This window comes from Hippopotamus amphibius, chromosome 2 (genome assembly GCF_030028045.1).
Source record: "Hippopotamus amphibius kiboko isolate mHipAmp2 chromosome 2, mHipAmp2.hap2, whole genome shotgun sequence".
Taxonomy (NCBI): Eukaryota; Metazoa; Chordata; class Mammalia; order Artiodactyla; family Hippopotamidae; genus Hippopotamus; species Hippopotamus amphibius.
In genome coordinates this window covers 161642650-161658134 of record NC_080187.1, presented here as the reverse complement: position 1 = coordinate 161658134, position 15485 = coordinate 161642650, and the positions used below count along the sequence as shown (strand labels likewise).

Genomic DNA, 15485 nt, shown 5'->3' with positions numbered 1-15485 from the left:
ATAACAGCATCAGAAGCTGCCAGGAATGACCCTGGGTGCCGTGCCCATGGAGCGCTGGGCTGTAACTAGCAGAAGAGAACTGGGGGCCCTGCTCCTGAGGCGAAGCAGAGCTTCTCACAGCTCTCTCACCGATTCATTGAAGGGGGGAGGTTGGTCAGAAGGTGAAGAGAGAGGCAGTTGAGGAAGGAAACGTACTTCAGCACTGCCCTGGGACCACCTTATCAAATAGACCCCTAGCTGTTTCCTGAAGTCACTGAAAGGAAGAGACGTTGTCAGAGAGAGCCTGCCCTGAAAGCCAGGTGGTTTTGAGATCATTTCTCCAAAAACCTTTTCATATAGAAACTGCGTGAGTGGACGACATTTACATGCCTTGTTGATGGGACTTGATAAATGACAGCACTGTTAAGGAGGGTGAGGGGTACCTTTTTCACAGTTTAGAGAGATCTGAACAAATAAATGAGATAGGAATTTGGAATTCCTGACTTAGGCCAGAACCCCAAACCACAGATCCTGTACTGATGTAAATATCAATTTGGACTGGTATCTTTAACAGTAAATAGATAGGGAGAATGAAATTAGATGATTGATGTTTCCATTATGGTTCCACCTGGAAGTGCCTTTTGACCAGATGTTTACGTGGAGCAAGGGGCAGTTGATCCATCGATCGTTATCCCTGACTGCAGCCATGACGCTGAGGGCTGTAAATCTCCCTGTTATCTCCCCTGCTGCCGTCTGCAGCCTCGCCTGAGCTCTTATGCGCTTTTCTGTCTGCTGCTCAGCTTCCACTCCCTGTCTCACACCAGCTGCATCTCTTCTGTATGCAGGCAGCACTCGAGCCTCCTCCACCCCTCCCTCCAGCCTCCCTGGGCCAGTGACTCACCTGTCATGCACAGAAAATGAAGGCTCTCGGGAGGAGTGACCTCACATGTTGACCTATCCACCAGACACATCACCAACCACACAATCAAACCAGCGAGTCTGTGATCAAACTCACCTCAGTGCAAGAGGTGTTCTCGTCGCCTGTTCTCTAGATTCTCCCCCTTTCTCAGAACCTTGTTCTCGCAGTTAGCCCTTCTGTGCCTGTATCTTCAGCCTCTACCTTGCTATTGACTTTTTCTGACCGGAATATAAATATTCTCAAGTCTCTTCCATCTTTAAAAAAAAAGAAAACCAAAACCTCCTCCCTATACAGTGACGCTTCTGGGAGGTTGGAGCTTCTGAAGAGGCCACACCACTCAGTATCTGAAATGGAAAGCATAGTTGATTGTGATTTTTGGTAAACAAAAAAAGAGCCATGCTTGTAAGAGTCTCTCTGGACAAAGCAAACTGCAACTTGATGTAGAGTTTAGGAAACTCAGTGAATTCTCCCTCCTGCCCCCCACGGCATCATCAAAATGCCTCCTCCGTGTGCAGGCCACATTTGGTGTTTCTGTAGCGCTGATGCTTCGTCTCTCCTTCCTTCTTGAAATGCTCCTGATTGTCTTTCTGAGAGACCACTGTTTCCTGGGTTTTCTTCTATCTCTTTGGCCATCCCTCAACTTCCATTAATGGCTTTTCTTGTCACCCTCTCTTGTAAATAATAGGATTCCTCAGTTTTCATCCTTTGCTCCTTTCCCTCTGAGTCTGTTAGACCTCTTCCACTCGCTGATGGCTCCTGCCATGGTGTGTTTCCTGGTGTTTCGAATCTTTATTTTATCCCAAAGCCCTCTCCTAAATGGTAGAGTCACCTAACTGGTGCCCACTGGACATCTCCCACCTGGGGATATCACAAGCGCCTCCTTTCATAGACCCTGTCTTCCTGCCATCATGCATCCAGTTGTCCAACTCTTCTTTGGTTTATCTCTCTCCCTGTCTCCAGCATTCAATCAATGACTAAGTCTGGTCAGTTCTGCTTTACTCACAGAGGACTCTCTTCTCTCCATCCTTACTGCCAGCACTTCAGTTCTTATTATCTGTTACCTGAATTACTGCAGAAGCCCCCTTTTTTGATTTCCCTATTCTAGTCCAGCCTTCTTGCAATCCACAATTGTGATCTCTCTCACATTCCTGTTTAAATCCTTTGTTTTTCTCCACTGCTTTCGGGTGATAAAAGATTCCCTGTCACAGTTTACAGGGACCCCTGTGATCTGACCCCTACAGTCATTTCCAGCCTTGTTCCTCACACTCCCTGTGTCATCCTCCCACACCTTGGCTTGAGCCGCATTTGACAGCTCGCGGTTCCCTGAATTCAGCGCACTGATGAAGAGCCCCCACCTTCAACGTGCTGCTGCTTGTCCTTGGAAACTCCCATTCCTTGCCTGGATAATTCATCTGGGAACTCAGCTCAGCCGTGGCTTCCTTTGTTGCGACTTCCCTGACCACCGTCTCCACCCCCAGTCTGATTTAAGTGCCTGTTCTCTGTCCTCCCTCTTAGCGTTTTTGACGTCATATTATAATCATGTGACTGCAAACTCCTGGAGGCTAGGGATAAATGTGTCTTTATATCAGTATCTGCATCCCCTGTACCCTCTGTCTAGTGACTAACAGAGAAGGTTGTCATTCATTTTTGATAAATGAACTTTTTCACTTTATCAGGGCCACAATTTTAAATATACACATGCACACGCATACTCATACATACCAAAAAAACCCTTGAATCTGATCAAGTCTCTAGATCCAACTACCAATTTATAGGAAACATAGAAGATGAGAGAATATGTTACATGGTACCACAGGGATGCTGTTGACAAAATCTAAATGTAGGAACTTCCATCAGACTAGCAGCCACATTTCTTTAACTGCAATCAAGTAATCGCAATGTATGGAGTTCTTTTAGGTCCTGATTTTCTTTAAAAACTAAATATATAACCTAGAGAAATATAAATAGTGATTGTATATTTGATATTAAGGAACTATTGTTAATTTTTTAGATGTGATAACGATATTATGGTCATTTTTTTGAGTCCTTATATTTAGAAATACATTCTGACATATTCACAGATAAAATGATATGATGTCTAGGATTTGTTTCAGAATAATCCTATTATTAGCCATGAGCTGATAATTATTGAAGCTGGATGGTGGACACATTTTGTTTATATTTAAAGTTTTCTGTAATAAACTTTTTTATTGTGATAAAATATACATAATGTACAGTGTATCATTTTAACCATTTTCAAGGGTGGAATTCTGTGGCATTAAGTACTTTACATTGCTGTGCAGCCATCCACATCACCCATCTCCAGAACTTCTTCATCTTCCTGGACTGAAACTCGGTACCCATTAAACAATAATGCCTTATTCCCCCTCTTCTGGCCCCTGACAACCACCATTCCATTTTCTGTTCCTGCAAATTTGACTACTCTAGGTAACTCATGTAAATGAAATCATACAATGTTCGTCCTTTTGTGTCTCACTTATTGTCTTCAAGGTTCATCCGAGACCAAACTGGACCTTCATAGGAAGGATAAAGGAGTGTGTGACAAACATCCATGTGTACAGAATGGTCAATATCCTAGAAAAGCCAGTCCTCCCCTTGAGACTCTGAATAGGGATTAGGTTTAAATGAAAGAGATGTGGAAGAGTTTCCTTGAGCTCAGTTTCCTGACGAGAGAAACCAAGATCCACTCTGGGATGTTCTCCTTAAGATGTCTAAAGCATAATTCTGCAAAAACCAGAAGAGTGAAAACAAGTTGCACCTTAATATTTGGTGCAGACATTTTCTGGTTTGGCTTCTAATTTGGTTTGTCTCTGATAGGAATAGATAAGAGGGGTTTTTTTGTTTGTTTTTTTTTTAATTCATAAGTGACATTACTCATAAGTGACTTATTTTTGGCATAGAACTGCTGAAAGGTAGTTCCTGAACTTGGGGTAAAAATACAATTGGCAGAGCTACATGTGTTAGAAATAAGTGCGAAGGGATGCTCAGGAAGTAGAAAAGCTGTCTGAGAGGTGGGAGAGGCCAATGAGAGCAAGAGCTTTTCTGAGTAATCCTAAATAGCAAATGTAACTTCCTTTCCCTATTCTTAACATTTTATCTCCCCCCCCTGCAGCCTGTGGCATTTCCTGGGTTGTGTGGACTGTAGATCTTCAAAACTGTAAAGCCTTTGGGGTCTAATGTCTACAGACATTAGAAGTTCTATGCTAGTTCTTCAAGCAAGATAGCTATAATCAATATGCCTGGTATATAGGAATACTCATTATAGGATAAGTTCAGGAAGGAAGGTTTTGGAAACAACCCAAATGTCCATCGACATGAATAGATAAACAAAATGTTGTATAGACATACAGTGGAATACCATTCAACCTTAAAAAGAATGCAATTCTGATATGTGCTCTGTCTTTTAATTAATGTATTAAAACCCTTTATATTTTATGTTACTGATATATTAGGGCTTATGCCTGCCCTTTTATTTTTTGTTTTCTATCATCTCTGTTTTCTGTTTCTGTTTTATTTTTCCTGCCTTCCTGTGGGCTGCTTGAGCTTTTTTTAGAATTCCATTTTTATGTGTCTATAGTGGGTATTTTTTGTTATTGTTTTTTAGTCATAGTGTTTTTGAGTATACACTTTGTATAGCATTTTTAATGGTTGCTCTAGGTATTACATGTGTATACACACATACACACACACACATATCACAGTCTGCTGGTGTTTTCACTTTAACAGGTTTTCTGTCTTGCTAGACTGCATCTTTTCTGGTCCTTCGGCTAGAGAGAACTGGCCTTTGTTGGTATTTTTTTGTCTGCATCCATTGGCATTTCCAGGTTGCTGGCTTCTTGATCTTCAAGTGTAGGATATATGAGGCAAAAAGAAAAACCAAGGAATCACCAACATGTCATTTCTCATGTCCCAAGGTCCCTAGCCAGACTGCCTCTTTGTCTCTACTTTTCAAAGTCTTACGTTTGTTTTATATATAACGTCTGGGGTTTTTAGTTGTACATAGTGGAAGAAATAGGGAAAAGTACATCCACTCCATCTTCCCAGAAGTGGAAATTTCTCCAAGTTTTATTTTTGATCTAACATAGAATTAAGGTGAATTTTCTTTTTCTGTACTATTCTGAGTATACCTATGACTCTGACCCAGCTCACTGGATCCAGCCTTGGAATTTACCTCACAGGAAGTGGGCTCATAGCTAGATTGTCCACAAAATTTCAGGCAAGTGCCTCTATTCCGTACACTCATCTTCCTTTCCTGTCTTTATTCTCCCTTATTTGCATCATTTTCAGAGAGCTGCTACTAGTAGAGACCTCTCAGCCACAAGATGGTGCCCCAGAGTAGTTCAAGCTAAGCCGTTTCTGCTCTTCCTAGGGCCCCTATCTTTAACTTAATATGAGTAAACTCAAGGCTATTTATCTAAACCAAGGTATAGGTATGAAGACCCAGTTGTGTTTTTCTTTAAGCCGTGTCTTCTCGGATGCATAGAAACAGTATCAAAAATTGGTTTTGTTTGAATTTTTTTTTTTTTTTTGTATCTTTACAATAACTTTGTGGGAATTCATATAGGAATTTTTGGAAAGCAGTCATCATTCCTCTTAATGAATCCAGTTGCCATTTTGTATCTGGGCTCATTGAAAATAATCTGTAATCTCAGCATAGCTTTAAGAAAACAATGTTATAAATGCATTTTGAAGGAGATGCACTCTCAGTGTCTTTTGAGGTGTTTGAATCCATGAACCAAACTTAAAGATTATATAAAAATGCATAAAATAAGTAGACTGGCAAATACATGTTAACAGTCTTTGAGTAGAGAGGTATGAGTGATTTCTTCTTTCACCTTCTTGTCTATGTTTTTCAAGTTTTCAATAATGAGCTCCTTTTTTTTTTCTCGGATCTTCATTGGAATATAATTGTCTTACAATGTTATGCAGTTTCCGCTGTGCAACAAAGTGAATGGGCTGTATTTACACATATGTCCCCATTGAGCTACTTTTATGATAGATTAAAAATAGTGGAGGGCATATTCTTTAGCTAATCAGAAAATGTTTATTAAGTACCCAGTATATGTAAAGCCAGCATATACATCCTCCCAGGTTGATAGCTGGGTAAGAAAATTATTGGGCACTCCCTCACTAAAGGCAGGGGCCATGTCTTTCAAAATTTTGTAAGCTGTGATATCTACCATGCACCTTATACACAGAGAGGTCTGGGAAATAACTGTTGAGTGAACACAGAAGCCATTATTCCTAGCTTTGAAGGGAAGAATTTTACTTTACTAGTTGTAAAGCTTTGGGTCAGAGTCCTCACACGGGTCTTGATACACTTCTCTGCTTAAGTATCAGCTCACATTCAGTGGCGAACGTCTGTCTATTCTGTCCCTTAATTCTAGAACTAAGCGTCAGAGATAATAAAACTAAGTCCTTTTCCGTAAAATAATAAAATTAGTAATGGAGTTGGATGGGCCAAAAATATATATAAGTCCAAAGCATTAAATAGTAATTTAAAAATTCAGCCCTTGCTAAATCAATATTAGACTAACAGTGAGTCTACATGTATATTAGACGTAATAGGTACTCAAGCAATATTTGACAACTGACCAAATAAATAAATGAAATTTTACTGATTAGAGAATTTTAAATAATATCCTGAAGGTCTACATGGGAAGAAATTTATGAATAAGAGAAACTAGACTAAAATAAATGCCTTTTCTAACCAAGACCCAAGAAAATCAAGGGTTTCTTCAGTGACTTTCAACTTGATTTTCACAGGCCCAGCAATTTTTTTTTTTTTTTTTTTTTTTTTTTTGGCACACGGGCTTAGTTGCTCCGCGGCATGTGGGATCTTCCTGGAGCTGGGATCGAACCCGTGACCTCTGCATTGGCAGGCAGGCTCTCAACCACTGCGCCACCTAGGAAGCCCCCCAGCAATTTTTATAAATGACAGAACTTTTATATTTCCAATACACTATTATATAACTTGTTATCGTTTTCATTAGCTTTTACATATTATACTTAGTAATATCCCTTCATAGCTTAGTTTAATAGGTTGTACATGAAAGTAATCTATGGACTTTTCCTTATGAAAGATTGAATGTAAACAAGCTCACTAAAGCAGTAGAGTTACTAAAAATCCCAGTCTAAACTTTTGAGAGGAGTTCACGTGCACGCAAGACATGTGGAAAGTGGAGAGAATGGGGGGGTAAATTCACTGAGTGGAAAATAAACTAGAGGCTGGAAACTGACAGACCTTTGGGAGCAAAACGGGATTTCAGTGAAAGGTAGCAGTCTCAGCAGAATCACGACATGGAAAAGTTGACTGAAAAGTCAGTATTCTGGCCATTTACAAACTTTAAAAAAAAAGTAGAACCCTTTATTCAAATAAAAGCCTATGCTGAATACCAACGTATAAATACTGTAGTGTATACAAAAGCTGAGCTGTGTGGTTTGAAGCAAGGTTGGGAGTGTATAGGAACCAAACCCAATCCTTCTTAGCCCCCTTACCTCTATCCCGGTGGGCTCTAGGGAACACAGTTTAAAAACAACTCATCTAGTCTATGCTTAGAAGCCTCCCCAGGTATCCGGTGTAGCCTGGCCAGTGGGCAGGTGTTAGACATTAAGTTGTAACAAGGGAGTATTTTCCTCAGGCTTATTTACAACGATGGACAGTTATTTTAAGGAATTTCTCTCCTCTTCAATGGAAAAGACTTTTTGACCATTGAGATTACCATCTGGAAGAATCACTCTCCTTACTTGAGATTCTTCCCTTGACCCTCTCCGGGACTGGCTTTGTGTTTTTTAGCTCTTGGATGTGGTCTCTCAACTAGCCAAGCAGAATCTTCAAGTGCTGGTCCTGGGCCGGAAGCATATGTTAATGCAGAATTCCTGGTGGAGAAAGGATGAGATGGAAAAGATGCAAAAGCAAGCCAGCTTTTTTTTTGCTGACAACATGTAGGTATTGAAGTTATTAAGTGAATCACACTAGGCTCCAGTCATCTGTTTGTTACCTATTTTTGCCATTTTAAAAAGTGTATGTGTGTATGTACATATGTATACTCAGCCTCATTCCAGGGGAAAAAAAAGAAGATTTGAGGCAGCTTACAAAAATAAAGTTTTTACAACAGGATAAACTTAAATAGATGAGGAAATCAGGTTAAAGGAGAAATGAGTTAAAGCCCAAATTGAGATTAGTGCACAGAGCATATGCCATAAACTCCTAAATAGATCATTTAACAAATATTTTACAAATATGAGCAGCTTCTGTGTTCTTGGAGAAACGGCAGTGAACAAGACCAAGTCCCTGCCCTCTTGCAATGTAAACAGGTAAATAAATAAACAGGTAATGTCATTCCAGGCAGTGACCAAAGCTGTGAAGACAGTGAAGGAGAGTAAGGAGCTGGAAGGGGACTAGGTCGTGGGTAGGTCGGAGGGAGTGGATGGAGAGGTCAGGAAGGGCCTTCAGGAGGGGGCGGATCTGAAGGGAAGGAGTGAGTGGTTTGAGAAAGGGGGAGGGGTGGTGGGAAGAAGCCACCAGGCAGAGGGAACAGCAGGTGATCAGAAGGCCTTGAGGCAGGAATGAGGAAAGTGGGCAGGCCAGTGTGGATGGGCTGGGGCAGCAAGAGGGGAGGTAGTCAGATCTGAGGTCAGAGAGAAGATGGACAGCATTAGAGAGGACCTCGTGGGCTCTGGATTCTGTTCTAAACGTGAAAGGAATGTTGCTGTGAGCTCCAGCTTCCCATGAAGCCAAAGGAAAGTGGAAAACACGGTCAGCGACAACACATACAGTGTCCATAGAGTATGAAGAAAGCAGCTGATCAGGAGGAGCAGAGCTCCACAACAGCACGTATTAACTTCTGGCACGCATTTAGGTTTTCATAGTGCTTATGCCCACAAAGGTTTATTTCCGACTTTGCACGGATAATGAGTGTGCCTCAGCCCCGAGTCTAGGTTTCATTAGGTTGAATACGACCATAACGTCAAGATTTGAAGATGAGATAAAAGTCATTTTATCTTAAAAAGGTCAAATGGCATTCAATGCATAAAGCTGGAAGCTAACCCCTCATTGAGATTCCACACCAAATCCTGTTTTTCTTGAGCTAAGTCCTTTTTTTTTATCCATAGGAGGGGGTGCTTCCATCTCTCCCAGACCGTAAGGCAATAATAATGCCCTTCATGCAGTCACCTTAGGCAGCGTGGCGAAGACATTAGGAACGCGGGCTTGGGGGTTAATCTACCCAGGTTCAGATCTTGGCCCTGCCACTTGCTGTCTGGGAAAGTGTTTCTTTTCTCTGTATCTTCTTTTCTTCATATGTGACCCTCCTGGGGATGTTGTGAAGATCAAATGCAAAAATACTTGCACTTATTCAATAATACATGTAAAACTCTTGGCATAGTGCCAAGTACATGGAAAGCATATGTCTGTTGCTGTCACCATCATCATGGTTTTTCTTAGGTGGAAGAATGTTATAACCAAGAAGCCTGTTGGAAACTGGTCTCATACTTTGGTTTGGAGCCAGTATTTGTTGTATACACCGAAGTTCCAAACCCAGTTGTGAAGATTGATTCAGGGACCTACTATGGCTTTGGATTTGAATATTTAAACTTTTAATATTAACTCGACTTTCCACTAATGTGCCAAAGAAGCCTGTTCAGACGTACACTCGAGAGAATAGTACAGCAAACCCCCAAGTGACTGTCATCCAGCTCCAGCAGTCACCATTGTTTGTTGATCTTGTTCCACATACCCACCATGTTTTTTCTTTTTTTTCTTTTCTTCTCTCTTTCTCCTGGAGATTTTTAAGACAGATTCCAGTCGCTTTATCATTTCACTTGAAATAGTTCCGTGTAAGGTAGACTCTAAAGGGTCCACTTCGGATCATTTGGATCAAGGCATGAGACATCTCATGTTGCCGTCTGCAGCTCACATGTGTATTCAGGTAGTCAGTGCTCGTGTGGAGGGCCTGTTGGAGGCTTTGAGCTCCTGGCTCTTCGCAAGCTAGAGATGCCTTTGGGTGCTGATCAGGGTGACTACCCAGAAGCTGCTTGGAGATACCAGTTTCAGCTTTGAGGTCAGCCCCCTACTTTTGCAAGAAAGTGTCATCCTGCCCTGTTAGAATTATGAATGTTTCTTGAATTCGAGTGAGGAAAGGGGAGGAGGGAAGGTGTGTTCTGTGATGGATGAGGCAGATTTAGGAAAAATGCATCACCGAGATCATGTCAGTTAATGCAGACCACTTCTGAGGAAAGGAGAGTAAGACGTGAACAGCACGGTGAAAAGCGCTGTTCTCTACCTCTTTGGGCACGTGTTTGATTGTGTCCTTTCTTGTGCCTGGCTCAGCTCGGAGGACGATCCGTTCCTTCTGTATGCCGCACTGCATTCGGGGAACCACTGCAAGTTTATCACGAAAGATCTGATGCGGGACCACAAGGCCTGTCTGCGTGATGCCAAGACCCAACGCCTGTTCTTTAAGTGGCAGCAGGGACATCAACTGGCAATTGTTAGTAGGCATCCGGGATCAAAAATAACTTTTCAGGTTTGTTATCTGTTCTCTCCATAATGTCAGAAGAGCCAATTATGCAGTAAGAATGTGGCAACTGGTTCTCAATATTTTATTTTTCTCAGTTTTAGTTTGGTATTTGGCATTAGCCAGATTCTAGAAACACAGTCTGCCAACCCCACGTTAACTGACATATTGAAAACACCTGGAATGTCATCAGCTGTGACTTCAATTATGTCATCGATTACAAATCCCCATGTGTTTTTTATTTTCCTATTTATTTGCAATAGCTCAAAATTCCACATCTCTTGTGGTTTCTCATACTTCTATTTCTGCTAAATAACTCCTTTTTCCTGTTTAATCCACTTCTGTGGCACAGCCTCAATCGAGTTCTTTTCTGATTCTAGTTTAAATACCTATGAGTACAGGGATGCTTCTTGTGTGAAAGCAAAGGGAGAAAATCTAAAGGCAAGTTACCACAGAAAAATACACTAGCCAATGGTAAATACGGTCCAGTGGTCAAAAAATATACAAAACAACATTTATAGGAAATATGGTATCAAATGCTACCACAGAGATGCAATCAGCAAAATCAACTGTGGGAAATAGTACAGGACAACTGACCTGATTTCCTCAATAACAAAACATTGCAAGAAAAATAGAGCTGAAAAGAGAAGCTCTAGGTTAAAAGAGAATTGAGAGAGAATTCAGCCAGTCACAATGTAATAACCTTATTTCAATTCCCATTCAAACAAATAAAATGTAAAATATGGTTCCACACATATAATAATTGGGAAAATGTAAACAGTAGCAATTTGATGGTGATAAGGAATTATTAATTCGTAAGTATAATAATGGTATGCCTCACGTTTACAAAACAAGTCCTTATCTTTCAGAGATACATACTGAATTACAGAAGAAATGATATAATATTTGAGATTCACTTCAAAGTAGTCTTGTGGGGGGAGGTGTGGATGAATGAATGAAATAAGATTAGCCATGAATTGATAATGTTTGAAGCCAGGTGATGGGTACAGAGGAGTTCATTGTGTTATTTCTTTATTTTTGTATAGCTGAAATTTTTCTCTGTCACATACAAAATCAATAAAGGCCAAAAAGGAATATACTTTATATATATATATTATATATTTTTTTCTTATAGAGAGTTCTTAATCTTAAAAATGAAGCCTCTCCAAAAAGGGAACTCCTAATAATAGGGTTCATCTTTTTTTTACCTGAAGTATAGTTAATTTACAATATTGTGTTAGTTTCAAGTGTACAGCAAAGTGATTCAGTTTATATATACATATATATGTATTTTTTTAGATTCTTTTCCATTATAGGTTATTACAAGATAGTATAATTTCCTGTGCTATACAATAGGTCCTTGTTGTTTACCTATTTTATATATAGTAGTGTGTATATGTTAATCCCAAGTCCTAATTTATCTGCCCCCCCCCCCATTGCCCTCACCCCCAGGATTCACCTTCACAGAGTTAGCTGCTCTTTGAAAATCCATTGTTAAGTAGACAGAGAATACATCTCTGAAGCAAACTGAGAAGTTGTCAGAAAAGAAAGGGAAATGGCCAGGTATTCCGTTAGTGTTGTTCTCAATGTGTGGTTCCCTTTTTAATTCAACAGCATATTCTCAGCTATGATACCGTGGTGCAAACAACTGGAGACTCATGGCACATACCTTATGATGACGACCTGGTGGAAAGATATTCCTACGAAGTGCCAACCAAATGGCTTTGCCTTCACCAGAAGACGTAAAGACTCTTACCCCCAAGCTAAACTTGTGTTTGGGTGTCCTCCTGGTTGGCATCAGAGCTCTTTAGTGGATGCTTGTTTAGAGCATCGCTTCTGTCCTATCTGATCCAGTTTGTCCTGTTTGGTGCAGTTGGTTTGTATATCAATAAATTGATTTTTTTTATTTAAATGAGATGTAATATCTTTTCATAACTGGTTACATTTTTTCCCCTAACATTTGTTAGGATTTGAGGCTTATCCAAAGTTGGGGAACTCAGTGCAGAGTGGTACCTACCTTTCTCATATTGGGCCAGCTATTCCACTTACTTGGGCAGCAGGGTCTTCTGGTATCCATTTTGCTATCCTTGCAGGTCCACAATAGCAGAACCAATCCATCTGGCCCTGGGCTCCGGGTTGTTTGTAAACCCCCTCTCCATTTCTGATATCATCTCTTCCTCTACATGTTATCTCCTACCCACACTGAATCACTTGTGGTCCTCTGTGATGAACTGGCCCAAAAGTCAAAGGTGTATTAGCAGCTTTTACTTATCACCCAGTGATTTGGGTTGGAGGAAAGGGGGCAGTTCCTTCTCTTTAGACTATGATTGTTTCTTCTTCATCTATAATGCCTTTTCCAGACTGATTCAACATTTTGTGAACACTGTTAATTCCATCACTTCGTATGAGGGCTTTCTAAAGTATATAGATTAATTTTCATTTAATCAAGTTTGACTAACTTTAGCAAAATGAGTAAGTTGTTGCCTCTGTTTTACTCCCTTGCTAGGTGGCTTATATCTTTTTTTATATAGTTTTTTTTTTTTAGAACTTTTTTTGAGATACAGTTAACATACAATAAACTGCATATATTTAGAGTGTACTGTTTGGTATCCCAATCTCCCAGTTCATCCCCCCCCCAGCCCTCCCTGCTTTCCCCACTTGGTGTCCATATGTTTGTTCTCTACATCTCTGTCTCTATTTGGCAGCTTATATCCTTGTTTTAGCTGAAAATATTCATGTTGGTAACACTTCATAACAGTTCTTTCCTTATACACACTATGTGGTTTGATATTCAAGAACAGGCAAAACCAGTCTATGGTGATAAAAATCAGAATAGCAGTTGCCTGAGGAAAAAGGCACTAGGGAACTTTGTAGGGGTGATGGAAAGTTCTGGGTGGTGCTAACAGAGGGGTATGTATATATTAGTCAAAATTCATCACAGTAAACACTTAAAATTGATGCATTTACAACAACATAACTGAAAAAAGTATGTTAGCATAAAAAGTTATTTATGTGAAAAAACAGTGACCTCACTTACATAAAACCATGTGCATGGATATAAGTAGGGCGTGCGTTATGCACAGAGACAAGCCAGGAAAGACTTGAGGGGATGGCTCGTCTCCTTACCCCATTATTGGATTCAGCACCGCTGCCCCCTAGAGGAAGGAGCTTTCCCGACAAGTGCCTGATAAATTGAGGGCATTGAAAGATGCCGAGAATCAGAAAGTTTCCATAAATCCAGCTTGCTTATTTTTATTTCTATATTTATTTGTTTGTTTGTTTTTGGCTGTGTTGAGTCTCCATGGCGGCGTGTGGGCTTTCTCTAGTTGCAGCGAGTGGGGGCTACTCTTCACTGCAGTGTGAGGGCTTCTCATTGCAGTGGCTTCTCTTGTTGCAGAGCACAGGCTCTAGGTGCACAGGCTTCAGTAGTTGTGGCACACGGGCTCAGTAGTTGTGGCTTGTGGACTCTAGAGCGCAGGCCCAGTAGTTGTGGCACACAGGCTTAGTTGCTCCGCAGCATGTGGGATCTTCCCGGCCCAGGGCTCAAACCCGTGTCCCCTGCATTGGCAGGCAGATTCTTTAACCACTGCGCCACCTGGGAAGTCCCCCAACCTGCTTATTTTTTAAATTTCATGAACTATGTACTTAGGGCGCTGTGCTTTCAGTGAGTTAAATTTTTTTTTTAAAAGAAACTATCCTAGTTTTAAGAAAATTAGGGAAAAAAGCACCTGTTAAATAAGCTTGTCTGACAGCTTAATGCAAATTCCTCACAAGTTGCTCATAGAGATGGGGGAGGATACAAAGAGAATCATAGAACTTCAGAGCAGGAGTGAGCCTTGCAGAACATAAAGTCCAACAGCCACATATTACAGAGGAGGAACAGACCCAGGAAGATGCAATGGCTCCCCTGGATCCCACAGCTAGTTAGTGGAGACATTTCAACCATAACCCAGTTCTTCTGATTCTCAGCCAAATAGTCTTTCTTCTACTTTACACTGTGATTTAGGCTAGAGTAGTTCATAAAAACTCAGACAGACTGAATGGTAGAGCATCTGGTGTGTAGATTTAGAAACTTTGTTAGCCACATAAGAGAAGGCGGGGAGAATGAGAGGAAGGGAACAGGGAGGACGACCTCTTAAAGGACCCACATTTCCGCAGTGGCTCATCAGGGTAGAAAATTGTGGTAGGGAAACTACATTACTTTTTTTTTTAAATAAATTTATTTATTTGTTGGCTGTGTTGGGTCTTTTTTGCTGTGCGCGGGCTTCCTTTTTTTAGTTGCAGTGAGTGGGGGCTACTCTTCATTGTGATACACGGGTTCCTCATTGCTGTGGCTTCTCTTGTTGCAGAGCACGGGCTTTAGGCACATGGGCTTCAGTAGTCGCAGCACATGGGTTCAATAGTTGTGGCGCACGGGCTTAGTTGCTTTGTGGCATGTGGGATCTTCCTGGAGCAGGGATCGAACCTATGTCCCCTGCATTGGCAGGTGGATTCTTAACCACTGTGCCACCTAGGAAGCCCCAAACTACATTACTTTTGAACTCGTTAATACCATTCCAAAACAAAACCCTAATTTCTGCTTGAGGCAAATTGAGGTACATCTGTCATTTGTCCAGGAGTAGGGGAATTCTAGGGCCCGCTCAGAGTCAATCACACTGACACAGGACCCTAGGAAGTGCAGGGATTCTCTGAATGGAGGCAGCTGGTACCCAGCACTTAGGCTGCCTTTTGCATTCTGATCACCTGAGTGAAACAAAAGCTACCTGTCTAATTCAAGGTCCCAGACACAGTGGGAAGAAGGAATTCTTTAAAAACCTGCCCTGGATTGAGAGTATCTTTAAAGTCAGTCAGCCGTGAACAAATGAAGGCTTTGAAAGGGCGTTGACTCTGCCACTGAAAAGCATGTCTAAAGTGCTTTGTGCTTCCCTCTGGCATGCTCCTGAATATATACTCTCTTTTCCTCCTGCTGTTCTCAGACCCAGTGAAGAGAAAATCTCAAAGGAGAAGCCTGAGTTCATTCTGTCAGGGCTCCACTGGGACTACCTCAC

General features: G+C 41.1%; 1 protein-coding gene across 5 annotated transcripts in view; it reads left to right on the top strand.

Moving 5' to 3' along the window:
* PRORP (protein only RNase P catalytic subunit) overlaps nt 1-15485 on the top strand; it is a 136481-nt gene extending 120996 nt beyond the window's left edge. For 2 of the 5 annotated variants that reach the window (XM_057720833.1, XM_057720834.1), the window contains exons 6-9: nt 7716-7864; nt 10251-10446; nt 12052-12313; nt 15414-15449. In XM_057720833.1, the coding sequence (XP_057576816.1) occupies nt 7716-7864; nt 10251-10446; nt 12052-12183 (477 nt within the window). In that variant the 3' untranslated portion in view covers nt 12184-12313; nt 15414-15449. Of the gene's footprint in view, nt 1-7715; nt 7865-10250; nt 10447-12051; nt 12314-15413 lie in introns of all 5 variants that reach the window. The other 3 variants (XM_057720835.1, XM_057720837.1, XM_057720838.1) reach the window with 3 other exon arrangements.